At 36.6% G+C, this 25,032-nt stretch overlaps 1 protein-coding gene across 4 annotated transcripts in view; it reads right to left on the reverse strand.

Moving 5' to 3' along the window:
• Window positions 1–22,038, reverse strand: part of LOC132161462 (potassium voltage-gated channel subfamily H member 7-like) — a 75,801-nt gene extending 53,763 nt beyond the window's left edge. For 2 of the 4 annotated variants that reach the window (XM_059571529.1, XM_059571530.1), the window contains exons 1-2: window positions 21,541–22,038; window positions 19,186–19,416 (exon numbers count right to left, since the gene is read on the reverse strand). In XM_059571529.1, the coding sequence (XP_059427512.1) occupies window positions 19,186–19,416; window positions 21,541–21,616 (307 nt within the window). In that variant the 5' untranslated portion in view covers window positions 21,617–22,038. The remainder of the gene's footprint in view (window positions 1–19,185; window positions 19,417–21,540) is intronic. The other 2 variants (XM_059571531.1, XM_059571528.1) reach the window with 1 other exon arrangement.
• Window positions 22,039–25,032: the final 2,994 nt, after the last annotated feature.

A 25,032-nucleotide genomic window follows, 5' to 3' on the forward strand; every position in this document is an offset into this window, starting at 1 on the left:
CTATATATTAATTTATATAAAATTTAGGCTATAAACAAATTTTCTATTGATGAATGTCCAAAAAGGGATCTTTTTAATTAGACAAAAATATATTTGCATGATTTGTTCTACATCATGCAAAGATATTTTTATTGACTAAGTAAAAAGATCAATAGGACAATTATTTCTAGTTCTCGGTTTGAGAAAGAGTTTGAATAATAAGGGTATATGTTTTGTGTATATGGTTGTGAATATACACACTCAAATCGACTAATTACCATGACCTCCATAAATAAAGAATGAATCTGTTGACCCAATGACGTCTTAAAGGAAATGTGATCTGATGCTTGTCTCGAATGTGTAAAGCAAGATACATTGAGAGAAGTTAACAGGGCACATTAAGATCTCAGTATTAATGAGTTTAAACTATTAAAGAGTTAAGCCATATTTACATTTACATTTAGTCATTTAGCAGATGCTTTTATCCAAAGTGACTTACTTATAAGGACAATGGAAGCAATCAAAATTAACAAAAGAGCATCGATATGCAAGTGCTATTACAAGTCTCAGTTAGATTAATGCAGTACATGCAGAAAGTTTTTTTTTTAAATCATATAACAAATAAAAACAGAGAGTGAAAAAATAAATAAAATAAAAAGATAGAATAGGGCAAGCTAGAGTAGTGAATTTTGCTTCCACCAACCTAGAGAGGCGAAATAGTGTAGTGATGGATACACGCGTCACCAATGACGTTATGATATCTGGATCACATCACACTTAAGGTGTGGTTATGAGTACATCACATAAGAAAGACTGGTGGGATCTCTAACTTGTAGAACCTCTTTCTGTATCATCAACACAAGGAGGACACAAGTGTAATAAAATAGACTTTATTAACAAAAGATGGACAAGAGTAATCAACAACTACTAAATGAATACCATAAATTAAATAGGAATAAAGTGCATAAGATGCATAAAATGCAAGTGATTATGTTGGGTGTTGCAATGTCAGAGCTACGTTATCTGGAAAGATAAATTGTTGCTACTCTGAAAGAAATAAGGTTTCCACATACAAAGAAAAACAAGTAGATAGAATAGAAATAGAAAGCTATTTTTAAATAGAAAGTGCTAGAGTTAGAGGGTCAAATAAAGATGGAACAGATGTGTTTACTTGTTTCTTGAAGATGGCTAAGGACTTAGATGCTCTGATTGAGTTGGGCAGGTCATTACATTAGCAGGGAACAGTTAATGAAAAAGTCTGTGAAAGTGTTTTGTGCCTCTTTGAGATGGCACAATAATATGCCGTTTACTTGCAGAATGCAAGCTTATAGAGGGCACATAACTCTGAAGTAATGAATTTAGGTAAAAGAGTGCAGAGCCAGTCATGGTTTTGTTGGCAAACATTAATGCCTTGAATTTTATGCGAGCAGCTATTGGTAGCCAGTGCAAATTGATAAAGAGAGGTGTGACGTGCATTCTTTTCAGTTCGTTAAAAACAAATATTGCTGCTGTGCCTGGAAATATTCAAAAATATTCTGTCCAGCCTGGACAGAACAAGAGCACGAAAAAGGAGTTGTACAGCTTGTTCCCAAAGAAAGGGCATGATCTTCTTGATGTTGAATAAAGCAAATCTCTAGGACCAGGCAGTTTTATCAATGTGGTTTGAGAACGTCAGCTGATCATCAATTATAATTCCAAGGTTTCTGCCTGTTTTTGAAGGAGTTATGGTTGATGTGCTGAACTGGATGGTGAAATTGTGAAGTGAAAATGTATTCACTTGTTACAAAAACTGATTTGGCTTTATTAAATGTTTATATGTGTTCATATTCTCATTAAATAAATAAAGTCTAAGGTTTTCTTTCATAATTAACATTTTAATTGTTTGGTCAAAAAGTTACACATTCATAAATCGGGGATTAAACGTGGAGTTATGTTCTGTACAGTATGCTAAATATAAATTTAACAAGCATATGTGCAAAGTACCTATAACTGCGCTTTGCATCTGCTTTCTGCTGATCGATACTGACATGCTAAATGGCAGACTGACCAGGTATACTCTCATTCATTTCGTTCACGAATGAGATGTGTACCAGTTCAGTCATTCCATTCACAAATGAGATGTAGCAGTTCTTTCAACTCATTCACGAACGACATGTACCAGTTCATTCAACTCAATTCAAAGAGAGCGAGGATTCGTGGTTGATGTTATTAAATGGATCGGCTCAAAATCTTAAAGAAGTGAGACTGATCGGCTGGTCACTGACCCGGGCCAATCTTGAGGAAAATCGGCCAATTCCAATCCCTGACCGATCGATCGGTGCATCTCTGTGTATGACACCCTCTCAGATCCTTGGATCCTTGGAGCTTATCGCTGTATTAGACGATAGCTAGTCTAGTCTTGAGATTGCCTGTTACCTGATTATCTGCCTGTCTTCAATATATCTATATCTTGTCAGTTGGACTTGGTTTGCACCTCGCCTGGACTATTGCCTGTTTGTGGATAACCCATTTGCTTCGCCCTTTGGATTACGTTCACGTCGATTGACAAACTCCTGTTTAACTAACTGCTCTTGTCTTGCCCTCGATATACCTGTGTGCCTTTGTCTGACTCTAGCCTGTTTCATGACCACATCTTTAAATAAAGCTTTGCAGATGGATCCATACGCTTCATGCTATGATTACTCAGTTACACTAACCATGTGCATGCACAAATTTGTGTGTGATATCTGCATACAAACATTTTCATGAACAAATCATGATTCATCAGTAACTCTTGTTCTAAAATTATTTTGAATTTTGCTGAGTAATGAAAGGCTGTGGGGAAACCCCTTTTTAATTTTGGGTGTTTAATGTCAGTTATGGTAGCTCATTTAGAATACTTAATTAGCATTACAGCGAGGTTAACAACACATTTGTGTGCATGTATGGATGTGTTATGAAATAGAATGTTTTAATGAGAAGTTCTCCTTTTTAAATAAATACGAATAATCTGCAATTATTAGTGAATGAGACCAACACACTCACTGGTGAATCTTATTTGCTTGAATGTTCACAAGTGTGTACCGTTGTTGCCATGTTAGTATGACATCATACACTTGCAAGCTGTTATATTTTTCTTCAAAGTTTTGTAAGAAAGTTGGACATTTTTACTTTCCAAGCTGAACAATCACAGTTATCAGAGCCACACTTTTGTTCAGCCAGAGAATAGTTTCTCAAAGGATTTATATATTTTCTTTTTTTAAATAGTACTTTCATGTGGAACCAGCACTCTTATTGTAGTATAATTTTATCAGCATTTTTATTGTTTTGATCATGCCATTGTCTTTCAATCTCTTACAAGTTTCCTGAGCATAAACGGCATCGAACAGGCGACCATCACACCATGAGGGTAAAAGAAATTCAGCTCAGGTAACGCTCAGGTTGCAATTGTCCTGAGCTAAACTATGTAATGTGTGGGGTAAGAGCTTATAAAGGTTTTTTTTTTTTTTTTTTTTTTGCTCTGCCACATTGGATGTTTCCTTCACTTACAGGAGACACAATCCTCAGTTTCTCTGTCTGTGTGTTAATTTCCAGTGTTACTTGAGATGCACCCCTTAAAGGTTGAGCTTTCCTGAAAGAACTTTGACCAAAATAATGCATTTACAGTTTCACTACAAAAAATGTTGGGTGAAAAAGCAGCTAAACTATAAGCAGAAACTCTAATAAAGGCTGACAAATCACATGATTCAGATTTATACCCAAAACAATATTCCCATGTCCTACCTTAAGGTCATATGCTTTCTAATTAGAAGGGTCTGTTGATGATCTGTGTTCTATAGAATGAATCTTAGAAATGCTCTGAAGCAGTGTGCATGTTCATTTTCTTCTGTATATGAACATACAGAATGTATTAAGCTCAGTTCTTGTTTCAAGACGATGGAAACTTCATTAGATTCAATTTCCACTATCAATAATTAAACCTACATGGCCTGTGGAGACTTCTTTAAACAGAGTAATCCATACGCACCTACACACACACACACACACACACACACACACACACACACACACACACACACACACACACACAAACATTCACATTCACCCATCATGCCTTTTCAAAACAATACAAAAAATCTTTTATACACTCCATTCGGTCTATCTGTACTCTTTTTCTTTATGAAACTGGTAACATTTTTCCTGAATGATGCTTTCTTGAGCAATCCATTCAGTGATGTTCACCATTACCATGCACAAATGTGCCGATGTGCTTGTTTGTGTTTATGTGAAAAGTAGAGTCCGACCGATATGGGTTTTTTGGGGGCTGATGAAAATATACCGATATATTGTCCAATTTTCTTTATGTGTAGGCTATATTATAGTACAGTATAGTGGAAAGACACTTCTCATTTGTGTGTCCAGACTTTTGAATGGTACTGTATATAGAATACAGTATATAGCCTAAATAAAAAGAATAATTATGTGACAAACATAGGCCTATGTGATGGAGGCCACTTTAACAATAAACTTTTTTATTTAAAATGAGTCTGGCATCAGTGCACTTAAAGGGTTAGTTCACCCAATAATCAAAATTATGTCATTATTGACTCACCCTCATGTCGTTCCAAACCCGTAAGACCTCCATTCATCTTGGGAACACAGTTTAAGATATTTTAGATTTAGTCCGAGAGCTCTCAGTCTCTCCATTGAAGCTGTGTGCACGGTATACTGTCCATGTCCAGAAAGGTAAGAAAAACATCATCAAAGTAGTCAATTTGACATCAGAGGGTAAGTTAGAATTTTTTGAAGCATCGAAAATACATTTTGGTCCAAAAATAGCAAAAACTATGACTTTATTCAGCATTGTCTTCTCTTCCGGTCTGTTGTGAGATTTCAAAACGCTGAAGTGTAGTGATATCCGGTTCGCGAACGAATCATTCGATGTAACCGGATCTTCTTCAACCAGTTCACCGAATCAAACTGAATCGTTTGAAACGGTTTGCATAAGCATTAATCCACAAATGACTTAAAGGTGCCATGTGCAAAAATTGAGGTAAAAATATCCAAAAAAATGACCTACACACATCAAAAGAATGAGAAGAAAAAAGGGCGATGATGTCATTAAAAAAATGTCAAGTTATAGTGCTGCAGAGATATCAACCTTAATTAGCATTAGCATTACTAGCCCCGGCCCGACAGGTGTCGTAATACCAGTTTCGGCCATGGGAGGCGGTATGTGGGCAACATAACCACCAGCCAACCTGCAATACACGAATAACTCGCACGGCTTGTGGGCGTACTTATACCTGATGTCAATCGTGTGGAAAGTACAGCCCACTACTTCATTTCAGTTCAGGGAAGAGAGCGGAAGGATGACTGAAGCCCTTGGCAAGAGACCACCACCCGCTACAGGGAAACAACCGCGCTCGGAATCACAAATCAAATCCGATAAGAAAAGGAGCCGAACCAGAGTAAACATCGGCACTGCTTTCAATCGCTGAAGACAACTGATGGACCTGAAAGAAATGAGGTTCGACACCGAACTTGCAACATTTCTTTTGGATTGGTAAGTTAGATGCTGTTAGTATTTCGCTAGAAGTTTGTTTTATATGTTTGTGTATTTTTTTTCGGGAAGTTATAACATAGAAATGTATCGAAGGCTGTTCTATAAACGTGCTAATATTAGCGATGGCTAACCGTAGCTGCGTTTGATAATTAGCTAGCTATAACTTACCCATTTTTTTATATCATAAGTAACCTGCTCTGTCTAGTCTGTTGGTCTCCGTGTCCTCTTTGCTTCGTGGTTTTTCTGTACTTGAGGAAATTGATGTGTGGCGTGAAAGCATGTGAAAAGAGTCAATTGCGTGTGTCTCACGGTGAATGCTTGAGAGTTGGCAGCTCTGGTTACGTTGGTTGGTGCTAGCTTGGTCAACATCAGCTGTCTGATGTTGACCAATGATGTTGACAGAATGCTGTCTGTCAAATTAATTTAATTCAAATAATGTGTATATACAACTCAATGTAATATGAACAAAACGAATATGAACATATTCACTGGTAAAGGTGAAGGGGAGTAGCTTGAAGATGTCATGTTTCAAAATCACTTGACATCACCCAACGTTCCTCTGGAGGCAAAACATCCTCTTATAGCAGCGGTTCTCAATTCCAGTCCTCGCGCCCCGCTGCTCTGCATATTTTGCACGTTTCTCTTTGATAACACACCTGATTCAGATAATCAGCTCGTTAGAAATGAACTCCGTGCATGAACTGTGTTCCAATTGTTCATTGCTCCCTACTCTCTGAGCAGGGGAAATCTGTTGAAGTTTACTTCACATCGAAACATTCATTCACTGATTTGTACTGTGCAGCGTCTTTAAACATGGACAACTGTGACATCATATACCTCTGTAAATCAATACAATTTAAATTCACGTCTTGCACACTTCAATGCACTTTGATTGGAACATATAGCTCATTCGCTTCGAACTGGAATCATGGCTGAATATCCTGTGATGTCCACTTCGCAGGGCACTTATGTTCGAATAGAACAAATGTCTGAAGCGCTAAGAGAAACATTCCAAATGTGCAGAGCAGTGGGGCGCGAGGACTGCAATTGAGAACCGCTGTCTTATAGGGTTCGGCTATGGCTGCAGGGTTGTTGTGAAGGTAGGGGCGGAGCATAGAGACTATGCCGTTTCTCGTTTGTTACTCTAGAGTAGACCAATTCACTTTATTGAGGCATACTGCCCCCATCTGGTATGGAATGTGGAGTATGACTTGATTTTTTTTGCCAGACATGACAGATGGCACCTTTAAGCTGTTAACCTTTTTTAATGTGGCTGACACTCCCTCTGAGTTCAAACAAACCAATATCCCGGAGTAATTCATTTACTCAGACAGTACACTGACTGAACTGCTGTGAAGAGAGAACTGAAGATGAACCCTGAGCCGAGCCAGATAACGAACAAAAGATTGACTCGTTCTTGAGTCAAGAAGTCGTAGTTTTTGCTATTTTTGGACCAAAATTTATTTTTATGCGCACACTTGTCCGTGCGGTCATAAAAAATGGGAGGCAGCGGCCTTCTGCTCAGAGCCTCCGAGTAAACTCTCTGATGACAATTTTTACGTCACGCGCACCATAGCAGACACTAGTGGACTCGCGGATGCGAGCATAACCGGGGCTTAAGTGGAGAAGAGGAGTAGCCTATATCCTCAGCCAGAGCTGCTCACACTTACATGTGATCCAAAAAGAGAAAAGAACATGATTGTTTGAAAACAAGATACAAATTTAAAGTTAAATTTGTATTTAAATTTAAGAATGAAATAATTTACCTGTTGAGAGTTTGTCGACAGTTAACGTTAACGTTACGTAACGTTAGTTGGATCACTGAACTCCAGAAAACTCAGTAATGAGGTGCTTTGACAGTTACAGATTTGAAAAACAAAAGGGCAGGAATAAAGAACCCTAAACTATGACACAAAGAACCATTTCAGTATTAAAAGGGTTCTTCAAGATGCTATGGTTCTAAATAGAACTGGTTCTACATGTAAAAAACATTTATAGAACCAGAAAATAACTTTTTTTTTAGAGTTTAGTGGAAAGGTGTACATTACGTTTATGAGTATATCCTGAATGTATAAGGTGAGAAAACTGTCTGGCTGAATTATTCATTGTCTGCAATCTCAATTTCCCAGCTCAGCCATCCAATGCAAACACACACACACACACACACTGGTTAAAGCACTGTCACTGATCAGTCTTTGAGGAGGAGGTGAAAGGTTGGTTATTACTGCACTACAGATGAGACAGAAATATGGGCTGAAATGTGTGCCACCAGAAACTGTATTTGAATTGCTAAACTTGAATAATTGCATTGAATAACTGAATTTGAATAACATAATTTGAAAGTTCTATGTTTAATTTGAATCATTGCATTGAAAAACTGAATCTGAATTGTATAATTTGAAATTGTATTTATTCAAAAACTGAATCTGAATTGTAGTCTAATAAAATTTGTCCAATAAAATTTGATCCTCACTTAAAATTAAACTCTCCATATATCTTCACATTCACATCTCACAATTCAGATTCAGTTCTCAAATTCAATTTCAAGTTACTGAGACAGACATCCGGGTAGTTGGAGGATGAAGGAAGAGCAATCGAGCACAGATCGATAGATAGCGTTCATTGGCGCACAGGAGCCAATCAGAACCTACGTTTTGAAGCATAGTACGTACCCACCATGAAACAAGGAAGAAGTGCTTGCCTTGCCGACTGACTTGACCACCATGGATCCGGTGTGATAAGAATTTTTATTTTTAAATATGAAAGACAAGAAAAGGAAAGTGCTAGTATTAGTTGGTTAAGTGCTGGCGAAAAAGATGAGTCTTTAGATGTTTCTTGAAAATGAGTAAAGACACAGCTGTACGAATAGAGATCAGGAGGTCATTCCACCAGCTGGGCACAGTCCAGCAAAAGGTCAGTGAGAGTGATTTAGAACTTTTTTGGGATGGCACCACGAGGTGTCGTTCACTTGCAGAGCGCAAACTTCTGGAGGGCACATGAGATTTAACCATTGAGTTTTGGTTTGTTGGTGCCGTGCCAGTGGTCGTAATAAGTGTAATAATTAATTATGTTGTTATATATGGTTTTGCTTACAGGCAGTTAATGTACTGTAATTACTGATTGTCTATTATTTAAGAAACTATTGTTTTCAAAGAAAATCATACAGTAATTATCACACTATTTAAATTATGATGACAGAAATTACAATTGTAATTGACCTTAACTCATAACACAGTACATAAAATAGTACATTATAATAATAATTCTACTGATTTTTTTTTTTTACACATAAATTGTCAAGCAATATGCACACTATCAATGTAATCCATTTATAAATTTTTCGAAATACATAACATTTCAAAGAATCTTTACAGAAAGACATACTGTTGTGTCTATATGGTCAAAAACACCCTCACTATTTTAATAGTTGGTGCTAAATGATTTAGTCTTCATACATACAGCAAGCAAGCCATAGGCAACAGTGGTTAATAAAGAAAAATCTGCAAGATGTTGATAATGGAGTAAAAAACCTTTGGAGAAACCAGACTAATCAAAAACACTGGGGACCAGTTCTCCTCTGTATATTCAGTCTGAACATTTGGTACAATGTCAATAGTAGTTAACAGTGTTACTGCATTGATTCAGCTGTAAAGTTAAAGGTTAATTGTGCCATGTACAGGCAGTAACATTGTTTTCTCTGTGGCCCAGGTGATGCAGGCAGTGTTAGTGAAGAGTTCTAAGGTGCAGTCATCCATTAATGAATCCTTGCTGTTTTGCTGAAACTGGAAACAGTTCATCCTACAGTATGTGAAGTCCATATTGGAAGATTGGGGAATCATCAGTCTAAACGTAACTCGAGAGTGTCTCGGGACAGAGTTTCTGTGGTAAATAAAAATATAAAAATGTTTAGGAACTGTAATATAATAACAATAATTATTTCCTCTCTGCCGGTGTAATATACAGTACAGTCTGCTGGAAGACTTTCTTGACATCATGCAGAACGGGGTCAGAAGACATCAGAAGCAGGAAACATCAAAAATCATTGTTAACCATAGAGCATCGGTTTACAAATCTTTCGAAATCAAGTTATGATTTATGTGTATGTTGTTATAAAAACAATTAAACAGACATAAATGTAATCTGTTCAACTCAGTCTATTTTGCATTCAAACATTGCTTTAAATTCTTTCACCTGCTTCTTGTTTCTCAGAAACTGTGGTGTATGTACGTGAATTATTCTTTCTCTATTGTGTGTTTGCAAATTTGTGCCATTTACTTTTTTGTTGCTTCTGTAGGGTCATCGCTTACAGGTGATCCCTGGATTCTTTGACATGATATGAGGTACTTGGCCCCAAAAGTTTGAGAGGCTTAGGTTATTTACATTTGAAGGAGAATATAGAAGCGTACAAACCTAGAAATGCTCACTTTTGTTTTGAAGTTGAAGGAATGAAGTCAGCTTTGCTGAAACGACAAAACACAAGTATGAAATATAATGTAAAATTAAAATGTAAAAATGTGTACAATAAAGTTAAAAAGTGGACTTTTGAGAGAAAGCAATTTTGCTATGGTCAGGACTAACTGATCAATAATAATCATATGGGAACAGTGACAACCAAAAAAAAAAAAACCTTTGTACTGTTGAAAATAAATGTATATCACACAGCACAGTCAGCCTTTATGGTAACAGCTCAGTCAATTTAAAAAGCATTAAATCTAACTGGTCAATGCATTAATCCATTGGTGGGGAGACAGATGCTTGGAGGGATATATCTAACTAAAATGCGACAATATATTGACATTTTTTTATTGACTAAAAAAATATACTAAAGTTTGATGTTGGGCACTGGGCCCAACAGGACCATGGGAAGGTATTGCATCTGTGAGCAAATATGTTGAATTTACTATTTCTGAGTTGTCTCCTTGTAAAAACATAGTGAGACATACAGGCTTACTACTCTCTCTCTCCCTCTTAGTAAGCAGTACCCTGACAATGACAATCACGAGGAGTAGTTATCGTAAATAATCACGCTGAAGACATGACCAGTCTACTTGGCGGCAACAACATTTTCACCGGAGGAAGAGGCAAATGCTTAGAAATAATAAACGCCAAGCAAAGATGTTGTTACCAGAGCTACATAACCACAAAAACGTGGGATAATAGCTACTGTGTTTGCAACATCTCGAGAAAGATGTAATTTCCCCCGTTTCTACAAAACAGCTACACCATTAAACTAAAGATAGTTAGATCGTGAAAAAAAAAATTGTCATTACCATATTTGTCCCAGGCGGATCCATGGTGGTCAAGTCAGTCGGAAAGGCAAGCACTTCTTCCTTGTTTCATGGTGGGTACGTACTTTGCTTCAAAACGTAGGTTCTGATTGGCTCCTGTGCGCCAATGAACGCTATCTATCGATCTGGGCTGGATTGCTCTTCCTTCATCCTCCAACTACCCGGATGTCTGTCTCAGTAACTTGAAATTGAATTTGAGAACTGAATCTGAATTGTGAGAAGTGAATGTGAAGATATATGGAGAGTTTAATTTTAAGTGAGGATCAAATTGTATTGGACAAATTTTATTAGACTACAATTCAGATTCAGTTTTTGAATAAATACAATTTCAAATTATACAATTCAGATTCAGTTTTTCAATGCAATGATTCAAATTAAATAATACACTTTCAAATTATGTTATTCAAATTAAGTTATTCAAAGCAATTGTTCAAGTTTAGCAATTCAAATTCAGTTTCTAGTGGCACATATTTCAGCCCATACAGAAAGCACTGTAACATAGTCACAAAACTGATGGTCAACATGTCAGGCAGCCCATTATGTGCTGCTTATGCCTACTTTTTCCAAAAATGATCAGGCGAGTTGTTTTACTTGTTTGTCTGAGTGAGAGTGAATGTCCAGGACTACACAACTAATCACAACCCCAAGAAAGTTCTGTCATTAACTAAAGTGAAGACCTATTTACATTTACTCATTGCATGTCTTAAATGTCTAGTGTAAATTATTTTGAGAATGAGTCTTGGAATGCATCTCAAAAGCATTTACACTTCATCTTTACATAACTGGGCAGAAGCATAAAGTGACCTTGTGTAATTAAATGCAGACTAAATGATCTGAGAAGTTCCAGCATACGTCACCAGATAGAAGTCTAACATTTCATTGGAAGACCAAGTTATTACATTTCAATAAGGATTTCATTGCAGCAATCCGTCAATTTGTAAAAATGAATTTCTGGAACTACATTGAAAAAAAAATGTCTAAATGCCTAAAAATTGTGCTTCATGTGGTCACATCTAATTTATTGTATATTTAATTTAAAGGTCCCGTTCTTCGTGATCCCATGTTTCTAACTTTAGTTAGTGTGTAATTTTGTTGTTAGAGTATAAATAATATCTGTAAAATTATAAAGCCTACAACGAACGGCCAGTTTGGACTACATCCCTCTACTTCCTTCTTTAATGACGTCACTAGAACAGTTTTTTGACTAACCTCTGCCCACATGAATACACAAAAAAGAGGGCGTGGTCTTGTTGTGCTCACACGGAGAAGAGGAAGAGTTGCGTTTGCATAGTGTGTTTGTCGCCATGTGGTCGAAATGCTGTTTTTTTCATCCCGGAGTCAAATCACCTTTGCTTGGCCTTCCCAGGGACGCTGTACTTAGAGATCAATTGTTACAATTTATGTTTAACTCGGTTCCCAAAAATTATAATCCACATGTAAAACTATGTGCAGCACATTTTGTTGAGGACAGCTTCCTCAATCTCAATCAGTTTAATGCCAGATTCGCACAAAGATTATTCTTGAAAGATGGAGCAGTTCCCTCTTTGTCTGGAGAAGGCGTTGTTTATGGACCACAAACGATAAGTGTATTTTATTATTTAAGTTGTTTGTTAACAATCCTTTAAATAATCCTCTTCATCTATGTTCTCCGGATCAAATTGATAGGGTAAAATTAAAGACAATAACACTGAGCGCATGCATCTCCATGTTATGGTAAGAGGCAAATCACAGGAACTGCTGGCACAATCAGAACTCGTTACGCTTTTCTGAAGGAGGGACTTCATAGAACAAGGAAGTCATCAGCCCGTTTTTATGACAGTGAAAACAGCGGTTGTTATGGTATTAGCCGGTGTGTAATGAAGGCGCACGAGGAAGACAATATACAAAGGGTTTCTTTTAATGATCAGGAGGAACAAGGGCACATCCAACATAAACTTAACTCACATCAATCACGGACGAGGAAGAACTAAACAGAGAGGATATTTAAGCACATGGGAAGTAATCAGGGAAATGATTAATCAATTAAGAAAACAAGAAAAGGAAGATGACCAAATAAGGAAACAGAAAGTCACTGAATGTAACAGATAGGACCCAGGATGGAGTAGGCAGGAGGAGCCAGGGAGGAGCACGGAGCAGGAGGAGCCAGATGGTGCTCCAGAGACCAGCCAGGATGGAGATCCACGGTGGAGTCGATGGTGGGAGGAGCCATGGTGGAGGAGGAGCTGATGACACCAGGGGGCCGACAGACGGAGACTGCGCCGGTGGGTGAGGAGCCGGAGGGCCAAGGCGGAGAAGAAGGATCAGGCGACCAAGGCGGAGGCGGAGGCGGGGCCCTGGAAGACCACTACAGAGCCGGAGTGACTGAGGATGGAGGTGGAACCAGAGGGAAGGAGGAGCCTGACAGAGCCGGAGGGATGGAGTGACGAAGCGAAGTGGGGGAAGTGGGTAAGGCACGCCAGATCTAGAAAGTCCCTGGTATGGTCCTCCAGCGAACGGTCCAGTTGCTCCAGGCAAAGGAGTCGAACTGCTGGGATTGCCATTCTGAGAGGGGGGAAAACAAAAAACAAAAAGAAAGAAAAATGCCACTAAACAACACTTTGGTCCGTGATTCTGTTATGGTATTAGCTGGTGTGTAATGAAGGCGCACGAGGAAGACAATATACAAAGGCTTTCTTTTAATGATCGCGGAGGAACAAGGGCACATCCAACATAAACTTAATTCACGTCAATCACGGACAAGGAAGAACTAAACAGACAGGGTATTTAAGCACACGGGAGGTAATCAGGGAAATGGAGACAGGTGGGGATTAATCAATTAACAAAACAAGAAAAGGAAGATTACCAAATAAGGAAACAGAAAGTCACTGAATGTAAAATCGGTATACAGATAAGTAAATTGTGTGAAAAATACTGTGTTTTTTTACACGCGAAACATGAACACATGTTATATTGCACACTGTAAACACAATCAAAGCTTCAAAAATACACGAAAAATGGGACCTTTAATACAGTGAAGACTATGCAGTGATGTTTTATATGTAATTGTGCTATTTCTTGTAATTTAAGTTTTATTTTTTAAAACTTGTTTTATTACTAACTGTTATTTTAACTCTTTTTAATATTTTATATTAGTTAGGCTACCATTTTATGCTATAGTATCGAAGACTGAAATCTAAAATGTTGGTGCCAACCTTATGTATTAGAATAGGTTACACATGAGTAAAAACAAAGAGAACAATACCTATTTTATTTATCTCTCTATATATTTATTCTATCCAAATGATTATTTTCCATTACTAAATACATTGTGTTATACAAACAAAACAGAAATCAAGGGTTAGATCATATAGAAACAGCTCCTTAAGCTAACAAGTTACATCTTTATAAACTCATAATTCAGGCTTCTCTATGATGTTGAGTACACATGTTGTTAGTGCCTGAGACTAGAATGAATGTGGCCTGTTGTCTTGTAGAGGCCAGTCGTGTTAACACAATCTCCATTTGACTGTTGAGTTTATAGGTTCAGAATGACTATCTGTATCTCTTTACAGAGCTCTAGCACTCATCTGCTCAGTGCTTCTCTAATTCTACTCATGGTAATAAGACAAGGTTTGTAGCCTGCCAGGACGTGTATATATATATATATATATATATATATATATATATATATATATATATGTTTACGGTCTGGTAGGAATAAAACACATCAGTATTTCCTCAAACAAATCTGTGATATTCTTGTTCCTTCTGCAGAGTGTTAAAAGCATTTACAATCAGACAAAGCATTTTACTTTCTTGGTAAAAATAATAATGACCAGTGCTGATAGGATTAGTTTCTGCTATATTGCTGTGGGTTAACATTACAGCAGTGTAGTCTGTGTCTCTGTTCCCTTGAGCAGAGACTCCAAACATCATACCTACCAAATGCACAAGAGCTATAAATACCTTTCTGTGTGTGTGTGTGTGTGTGTGTGTGTGTGTGTGTGTCCTCCTCTCTCTTCTGTCTCTGCCAAAGTGAAACTGTAACATTTAATCGGCTCATAATAGAAAGAGGATCTGTATTGACAGATTTCATTTTCACAGAATTAGGAAACAAGATACAGAGGCACAAGTGTGAATAATTCCAATTTCCTTAGAAAGTAAATCCAGAAGATTATGTGTGCTAGACAGACAGAGTTTTGGAAAGAAGAGAATAATTGAGCCAGATGTTAAAGCGAGTGAATTTTGAATGTAAGAATACATTATACATCCACCTTATAAATTTTAGGGCTTGTCATTATTTGCCATTCATCACCTGATTTCTGTACTCACAGCATCTATACAGCCTTTGACAAGGTTTTGTTCAGTCTTTAAAATGACTGGTACATGGAGCTGTGTACTGATTGGTGGAGCCGTGTTAATAAACACAGCTCATTAATCATACAGAGAGGCCTGCAGGGCAACATGACAGCATATGTTCATTAGCGAAGCAAAGCGCAAAGAATAAAAGACAGAGAGAGTCATGGGTCACTCTTTTCCAAACATTTCCTTATCTGACAATATACACATGAGCTTGGTGTTATTCAACCCCAAACAAAAACTTAAACATCATCTAAAATTCATATTTGATCACACTTCATAACTTCAATACAACATTAACAAAAAATACAATGCTTTGCAGATTGATTGCAATATGTTAATTAAGAATTACAGTAAATGTACATAAAGGATCTGCTAATAACTTTATTATATTTGTTATTGCTATTTTTAGGGATACATTCTCAATATGACATACTCAAGAACAGCTTATGAAGGACTTGAGATGAAACCACAATTGACAAAATGTTTCAAATGTAAAAAAGATAGCACTCAGAAGTGAGAAGGATTGTGGGTAATGCACTGCAACATGAAAACATACAAAGCTGAATGCAAAAATGTAAGAATTGGCTTTAGCTGAATTGTATTATTTATTTTATTCCTATTGAATGAATGAAACCCTTTGCAGCAAGGAATGTGCCAAGCCAGCAGTGTAGGATAACAGTGTCTTCTAGAACAGGAAGTCTCAGAAGAATTATGCAGGGCTATCCTACTGCAATATAAATGCTAAATAAGGCATGACCCATACTCATGAGGACCTAGCTTTGTATGGCACAATTCAGTGTGTGTGTGTGTGTGTGGGTGTGTGACTAATGTAACTGAATAAGCTCTAATATAACCATACACCGTTAAAGGCTATTCAGTGGTTCTTTGCAGCAACCCTCTTCAGCAAAGAACCCTCTTCTAATCAAAAACACTTAGTGTTGTATAGGGCGCTTGATTTGGCTATATGATTAAAAACATTCTTTATGTTGCATTATATTTTCTTCAGATCAGCGTAATAAACATAAGTAGATTGGCTAAATTTAATTTGAAATGTAATGCACAATGGCATCTGAGTATTTGAATTTACATTCACCCATATGTGCAATATTTTACGCAAAATAAAAATGCTAATTCAATTTCAATAACAGATTTCCATTTGCCATTTCTTATTACTATATCATTTAAATATTAAACTGAATAAGTGATAATTATTAAAACAGAATTATACTAGCTGATATGTTTAAAGTGTTCATGCAATAAAAGTAGCTAAATGTCATTTACAATCACAATTTGACATTTAAAACTGAATTTCCATTAATACTGTGTGGTGAATATAGCAAGTTCAGTAGGCTTTATTCTTCCATGAATAAGTGAAGGTGTCCTATTTAAATGGAAATGAAGTGACTTTGTGAGTCTGTTTTTTATACACTGATTGTGTTTAGTTTAAAAGTGAATACCTTTGAATGTTAAATGTCATCCAGTTTATAAAAAGAACACGTTTATGTTTTGGTTTTGATGGAGTAAATGAGCCTTGACAATGGGTCTAAGGAGATGAATAAGATATCATAGATAATATTCTAAAATAAAATGAGAATAAACAGTGTAGCTTAAAAATGTTGTATAATGACATAAAGATACAAAGCTCTTTTGTTCCACACACACCTTCTCATCGTTCACAGTTTAATGCATTCACAGTAGAAGCCACTAAAATCACTATAAAGAGCAGGTCCAGAATGTGCTGTGCTCAGTGAGAGGAGAGAGCCTCATTTACACCTCAAAGAGAAAAAATGAATTTATATGTGGTCTCTGGGGTGGAAACCAACATAATGACATGTCCATTAGTTCATATGATGTCTAAGAGACATACAGAACAGAGTCAACAGATTTCATCTGACAGTAAAGTACTAGGATCTAGAAACAGTAGCTCAAAGTTCCCCCTGGGACATAACTATGAAGAGAAGTCATGGAGTTTAATGAAGAAGGGATGTCAGATAAATTGTGGCTGATTTTATACTCAGAGCAGCATGACTGACAGAATTATATGAATGTTCACTCCAGGTAGGAATTCTATTTAAAAGGCTCTTAAACTGCTACTGAATTTTTAAAGGGCATGAATGATCTGTGATGGCTCTAATGCATTATATCCTTTTGTATAATTCACAATTACGAGTTTACACTTTCAATTAAGATGGAATGTAATAGTTGTGGTTTTGACTTCCGCACTGAAGAAATTATGTTTTTGCCCTGACAGATCGAGTCTCCCATTATAGGTCTCCAGAGAATAATCTTGAGAGATGAAAACTAAGGACGGAAATATGATGAGGAGAATATGATGAAATATGATGAGGAGAAAGTGTCTTTCTCCTCTGTGGTAACCATTTGTATATATATTATTTTGCAATTACAATTGTGTTTGAATGATTTGTCATTTTCTTGTAAATTAAAAGGTTAGTTCACCCAAAAATAAATATTCTGTAATTTCTTTAGGAATAGAGTGCCGAAGTTATGACTTTGTAGGACAATCCGTATTATTGTAAGAGAATTGTCCAATAGCATCAACAAATGCTTATTATAATATATTATAATTAAACCATATATGTTCCCTAAATAAACCATACAGTATATACTAATTTTGTTATGTATATTAACTGAAAGGTAAACTTCTAAGAACGTGAGGCTGAAACGCGGGCTAGTGAGAGATTTCCTGTTTGTCATGATGACATCTAAAGTCCCCGCCAAAGGATGTAGTCCCTTTTAGCAACTTGTTAGCAACCACCATTTTTAAGACACAATAAAATTTAAAAAATTACAAGCAGGTTATAACTGGTGTGTTTTATATCATAGATCAAAACGTGAAAATATTTAGAGGCTTTGTTAACCACAGATCTTATTTTAGGCGATTTAGCAAAAACCCATTAAAATAACCCAGACTTTAGGGTGAGGGAACCGGAAGTGCTAAAATGCTAACTCACTTCCGTGTTTTGGCCTACAAAGTGATGTCATAACTTCAGCCCTCAATAAAGTCTTGTTAAAGCATTAAAAGCCATGAACCAAGCCAACCAGCTATAATGGTCCCTTAACAGTAAAAAGCGAGAACACCACCGTTCGTGTGAATAGCATGTTTTTGTATTCAGGGGAAAGACAATCTGGTAATTTTACAGTAATTTACAGGGTTTAATGTGTGTAAGGGGCTTATAATGATTCTTGTACAAGAAAGAAAAAATCTATGTCCTCTGTAGAGGACAAAAAGTCTTTCACTACATAGCTGAACAAGATAAAAAGAATAAAAAAAAAAAAAACGATCTCAGCTCTCTGCAGTTTCCCTGTGATCTGAAGCAAAATTGTCGAAGACAATAGGAGCTGTCATTTCAGTGCTAACTTTAAATTCCTGTGCAATAATTCAAACACACTCTCTGTCTTTTACTCTTTCTCTCTCTCTCTCTCTCTCTCTCTCAGTTTACATTCCATATCCGAAGTATCGGTTTATTCCTAGAAAACCCATATAAATGGAAATAAAGTTACAATTCAATAAAAAAAGTTATATAGCCCAAATACATTACAGTGACAAAGAAATATACATTGGAAAGTGTTTTCCCCTGGTGTAAAGGACAGAAATTTGACTGATAAATCAAAGTACATCATTAATGTGGAATTTAAAGCTGAAGAGTGTAATTTCTATGCCACTACCATCATTAAATGGAACTTCAAAAATAACATGTTTCAAACATGTTTTACTCTCCCTGTCTGCCATTGGTCAGTCAACTCATGGCCCCACTCCAACTTTAATCTATTGGCTAGTTGGAAATATTTAACAAAAAGTGTTACCATGCAAAAGTGTGAATCAGCTTAAAAGCTTAAATATAGTTGATCAATGGCATATTTTCTGCAACTCTGTGTAAAACATTATTTTCCTTTTGTTTAAGCAAAGGGCTTTTTCCCTTTCAATCAAAACCATAACATTCAGTAAACATAACCCACAGACTTTCTCAGGTTCATTGAACTACTATTAACACATGAAGCTCACATACTCACCGTCCTTGCGGTGGTAGGTAATCTCCACTTTGCGTTCCTCTGAGCCCAGAAGAGCCTGTGCTACCTGCGCAATAGCGTGCCGCTTTGTCAGCTGTCCATGCAGGAAGTCGCAGGTGCATGGCTTCTGCATGATGTCCGGCCGGGAAAACCCTGTCATCTCACAGAAGGCATCGTTGCAGTAGATGATGGCACAGTTCTGGACACGTGCATTGGCTATGACAAATCTCTTGTCTGTAGAAACAGGCAGAAAAGAGAATTTTTGCTATAAAGAAATGTGTATATAGGTAGTGGAGGTGAAAAGATACAGTACATCATTTTTAAAGCTTTTATAAAAAATCATAATCATAAAATGAGCACTTGTGTACCTTTAGATTAGCAAATGTAGGGTTATAAATTTGAGTCACTGCTATGTTTACATAGATGCTTTTTGTGTAATCGCAATAAATCATTCTGCTTTATGAATCTGAACGTAGTATTTACCTGAACACTATATAAAGTTATTGGGTTGATGAGCACGTTTTACATGTCACAAGCTTCAATATTGAATTTGATCTTTTGACAGTCACACACTGAATGAACATAGAGTTTCTAGCTGTTTGTACATACTCTTCTCCTACCATTGCTTTTTTTCTTAGGTATTAAAGAGCAGTCTTAAAATTTATCTATTTTGGGACTTAATTAGGAGACAATGAGCACAAGAAGCTTTGTGCCGTGCTGCTTTTATCAAGCAGTAAAATCGCACAAAATAAGCCGTCTGTGAATGAGAGTATGAAGTGAGAACTGATGGGACTTTGTTCTGCACCACTTCACAGATGAGTGGAAGGAGAATTTTTGAATAATTTGACACTCATTTATGACACTTGATTCTACAAAAACAACAGCTCCTTCCATGCTTCACACGTACAAAATTTCTGTGCCATTGCACATATGCAGTACTTTTCAGTTTTGGTTTTCAATCCGATCAAGGATTTACATGTCCTCTCAATCAGATTAGAAAAGATCTACACCACTCCTTCCAATCCGATCGAAATTTCATTTGGATCTAACTCAGATCATTTAAGGTGTTTACATGAAGGCTTTTCAGTCCAATTGAGCCATCAATCTGATTACTAATAGATATTTGGTTTCTATTATTCTCACCAATAAGCATATAAGCAAATAAAAAATGTATATATATATAAAATGTAGGTGAATAATATCGGTAATAAAATGTAGGTGAATAATATCATTAACTGTCCATGCATTCATGATGGAAAGAAATTGTATTGCATCTATAAAATGTGAAACTATAGAACAATTTAAAGGAATATTTAGGGTTGAATAAGTAAAGCTCAATCAAGCAATTGAGGCATAATGTTGATTACCTCATGTCTCTCCTTTTCTTTAAAACAGCAAAAATCCAGTTTACTATGAGGCACTTACAATGGAAGTGAATTGGGCTAATTTGTACACTTTAGTATTGCAAAATTACAGACACAAAAAAATAAAAATAAAAAATTTGGTTGATTGAAACATGATTTTACTTCGAAAACACATTTAGTAACCTTTTCCTCTAAAAAAAATTATAAATAGCTTCACAATTCACATTTTAAAAGAAGAATTGATGTACAGTACTGTATAGTGCTTTTACAAAATATGCTTTTATATATATAAAATAATATATTAAAATATTATTTTCCAAAATTATCCCGGGACAAAGTTAAATTATTTGTTTGTGGTAACCAACAATGATTGAAATGAACTGAACCCGTAACGTTCCTTTAAAAAACATTTACGCAGGTGGTCTTGTCACACAAATGTTCTTAATGTTTTGTCTACCAGAAACTGTCCTTCTCTATTAACAGTTATATTTGAGAGAAAACAGCAGACACACAGTAAGTCATGGAAGAGTGATATTTTGGCAGCGGACACTGGACCCCTCAGCTGAACGCCCGTGGTAGTGTGAGTAAACACATTAACACTCAAACATAACACAAACGGTGACATTTTCAGATGCTGACATGATGTTAGCTGTGACATAATGGACAGTTTCCTCCCAAACGACTAACGGGGAAAGAGTACAAACACTATCCAAAATATATTGCGCTGTTTACCACTTAACTAATCAATGTTTACGTCAATAATGAGAAACGGTAATAGTACAGCGCTAATAATTCAAAGTAACGTTATCTATTTCTAAGTTTGAACGTAGAAGTAAGGCTAAAATAAGTTTCGCGGTAAGTGTGTGGAGGTAAATTCTCTCTATTTGGGGATCACGCTAAACAATAAACCGCTACTGAATCGCACTACATGCAGCTCCTATTGTGGCAATGAAATAAACATACGCTGCTCCAACATCTGGAAGATGACACTCACTTTGACCCTCGAATTTGCGGATGATAATCCCGAGAAACGTGTTCTGTGGCGCGACGTGACCTCGTCGCACCGGCATTATTGACGGTTGGTTGTGCGCCTTTGAATCTGTTTGGATGATCTTCACGAGCGCTGCGCGAGGAAACGCGTTTCTTTGTTGGGGGTCATTCCGGCGACGTCTTCTCTTTCTTTCCGCCGTTAGATTGTCGCTTTCCGTGATTCATTCCCGTTTTTGTCTTCACCCGTAGTCGCTGTTTGAAACGAAAGACGAGAAAATGAGGTGCTCTGTGATGAGGCTGCGGCTCTGTGCAGCATCTCAATCGAACTGAAACCCACCGATGTGACAAACGAATACAAACTGACAGCAGTGACGTCTGTCTCTCCGCGAGGGGCCCTCGCGCAATGCGCGCGACGCTGTGCAAGATGCTGAAACGGTATCTGTGATGCGCGAGAAAAGCCCGGGAGGAGGGCACAGTTCACACGGATCGCTATCCGCAAACCACGTCAAACAAACACAACACGTGCGGTTTTCTTTTTCCACCTTTAGGATATCCGTGACAGTAAACTTAAGAGCGACTGGGACTAAATTAAACAGGTCAATTACAGTGTTATCTTGATCTATAATGAAAAAAAAAATCCGACAGTAAATGTCTACATTTTAACCTGTCAAAATATGAAAAGTAAATAGGTTCGACCTTTGCAAAGTGCTTATTCGAAATTGGGGTAAATTTGGGACTGTCCATGGTGCTGGAAATTCTCAGTCCGGAACTAGAGCGTTCCTCCAATAACAATTAAAAAAGAATAGGCTAAATGAACTTTGACTAAAAGTGAGAAAGATTTCACATTAATATATATATATTTTTAAATCAAAGAACAGCCTTCACAATAAAAATCAGCTTTCGATAAAACATAATCAGCTTGCAAAAAATCTAAATGGAGGGTGGAGGCTATTGCGAATAAGGAAAGTGTTCAAACCTTTGTTCATTTATTTAAAAAAAAGGAAAACGTTAACATGTCCTTTGTATTACTAGAACGAACCAAACGTTTGCGTCTATCCACTAAACGCACTTTATGGATAAATATTTAAAAAATCTAATTATACTAAAAATCTTATTGTAAGGCCTTGTCCACATTGTTTAACGCCTGTAGAAAACGAGCGCGTGCGTCTTCCTACAACTCCAAGACAAATAAATCACTTCAGCATTTTCCACTGCTTAAACGCTGACTGGTTTACTGCAATTCAGTGTTTGTTAGGAGATCATTATTGCCTCTTCGTGGCCTCTGATGTCACGGAAATATGAGGAAAACCCCGCTGAGGAAAAGATAAAAGAGGAAAAAACAGTGCTGGCATCTAGTGGTGAAAACAAGAAAATGCACTATAAAGGTATTAACCGACCAGCCTATAAGTGTATAGGCTAATACACTAAGCAGAATTTGATAGTAAAATATTAGATAAACAATATTGTTCAAATGTTTAGGAATGGCAAGTTCTTTAAAACGTTTTTGACATTATTTTTGCTCACCAAGGTATTTATTTGATTAAAAATAAACAGTAACTGTGAATAACAATGACAATTTAAAACAACTGTTTTAAGTATTCCTTTAATTGTAAAGCTGAATTTTCAGTGTCACAATTTTCAGTGTCACATGATCCTTCATCATTCTAACATGCTGATTTACTGCTTCAGAAACATTTCTTCTTATTATTCATTTCTTCTTCTTATTAAATTAAAAACACTTGTGCTGCTTAATATTTTTGTGGAATCTTTTTTTTTTTATTGTAATAAATAGATAGCATTAAGAATGGCATTTATTCAAAATAAAAATCTTTGACCAAATTAATATGTCCTTACTGAAAAAAAAAGTATTAATTTATAATTTCTCTCTCTCTTTAAATCTTGCTGACCCCAAAAATTTGATTACGGTACAGTGTGAGTGTGTGAGAGAGAAAATGAAAGTATCAGGAATACTTTGGAACTGAATGTAAATCCATAAAGTGATACAACCGAAGCACTTACAGTAAATCAGCTCTTTCCTTCATTAATTATCAGCGCGACTCATTAGAATTAAACTGTATGCAATATTCACAAGAATGAAACTTAGAAAGTGACACAGACCCCTTTGGTAATGTCTGCTCCTCTGTAATGGAGAGGTTTACTGGCACAAAAGAAGACACGTGTGGTATATGTGTGTTCGTGTCAATCTGCATGTGTGTTTGTCAGTGTATTTGAGTCACTGCGGGAAACTAATTTGTATTTTCTCAGAATGTCAAATGCTACTTCCCTGCAATCCAATTTGATATCTGTCAATTATTAAAACAACTAGAAAGGTAAGGACACGGGAGAGATTTTAAGACAATGTGTGTAAAATTGATTTGTTTTTTTATAGGCTATGTTAGGCTGGAGATTTAGTTCAGTGCACCATCAATTCTTTAAATATGATCAGTGTGTAATTCTGAACAAATTAATTAATATAGCTGGCTTAAATTGGAGCTACATTTATACACGTGGTCAGAATTGTCGGTACCCTTGGTAAATATGATCAAAGAAAGAAAAATGTTATATGAAATAAATGTTTTTCACTAATACATATTGGACACAATTAACAGTACCCTTTTATTCAATACTTTTTGAAACCTCCATTTGCCAGAATAGTATAGGAGTTTTCTCCTATAATGCTTGATGAGGTTAGAGAACACCTGACAAGAGATCAGAGACAATTCCTTCATCTAGAATCTCTACAGACCCTTCAGATTCACAGCTCTATGACGGTGCATCTCCTCTGCAGTTCACCCCACTCATTTAATATAAGTTCCAGGTCAGGGAACTGAAATGGCCATAGCAGAAGCTTGGTTTTGTGTTGTTTTTAGATTATTGTCAGTTGGAAAATCCAAATATGGCCCGTTATAAGATATCTAACAGAGTCAGTTAGTTTTTTATCTGTTGGTATTTGACAGAATATGTCACGGTTGGGGTGCGGGGATGAACTCAGGCGCAGACAGAATGCACTACACAGGGTTTATTAGTGACAAAAGGGGAAAACAACGACTAGGGCAAAGACAAATAACTTAACTAGACTAGGAACAAACAATAAACAAAAGACTCTTGACTCAGGAACTCTTACTACAGAAAAACAATCACAGGTCTCACAATGTTTCTTCAAAGTGTAACAATGAACTGCACTCGACAGTGAACACAAGGGGATTGAAATAGGGAGACTAATGATGATATAACAGGTGACACAGGTAAAGCAATAATGACAAAACTAGGATAACAAGGGGGCGGGGCAAGGAAACGAGACAACACAAGCACATGGCCCAAAGACATGGCCATGTGCTTGCACACAAAACACGGGCCTGTCATGATCCTGCCTCAAGACTGAGAAAAATCAAGGACACGAGGGCAGAATCATGACAGAATAAATGATGCCATGTGTCTAAACAAGATGTCCAGGACCTCCAGTAGAAATATAGGTCCACAACATTATAAATACAGC

Source organism: Carassius carassius, chromosome 17 (assembly GCF_963082965.1).
Source record: "Carassius carassius chromosome 17, fCarCar2.1, whole genome shotgun sequence".
NCBI classification, from domain to species: Eukaryota; Metazoa; Chordata; class Actinopteri; order Cypriniformes; family Cyprinidae; genus Carassius; species Carassius carassius.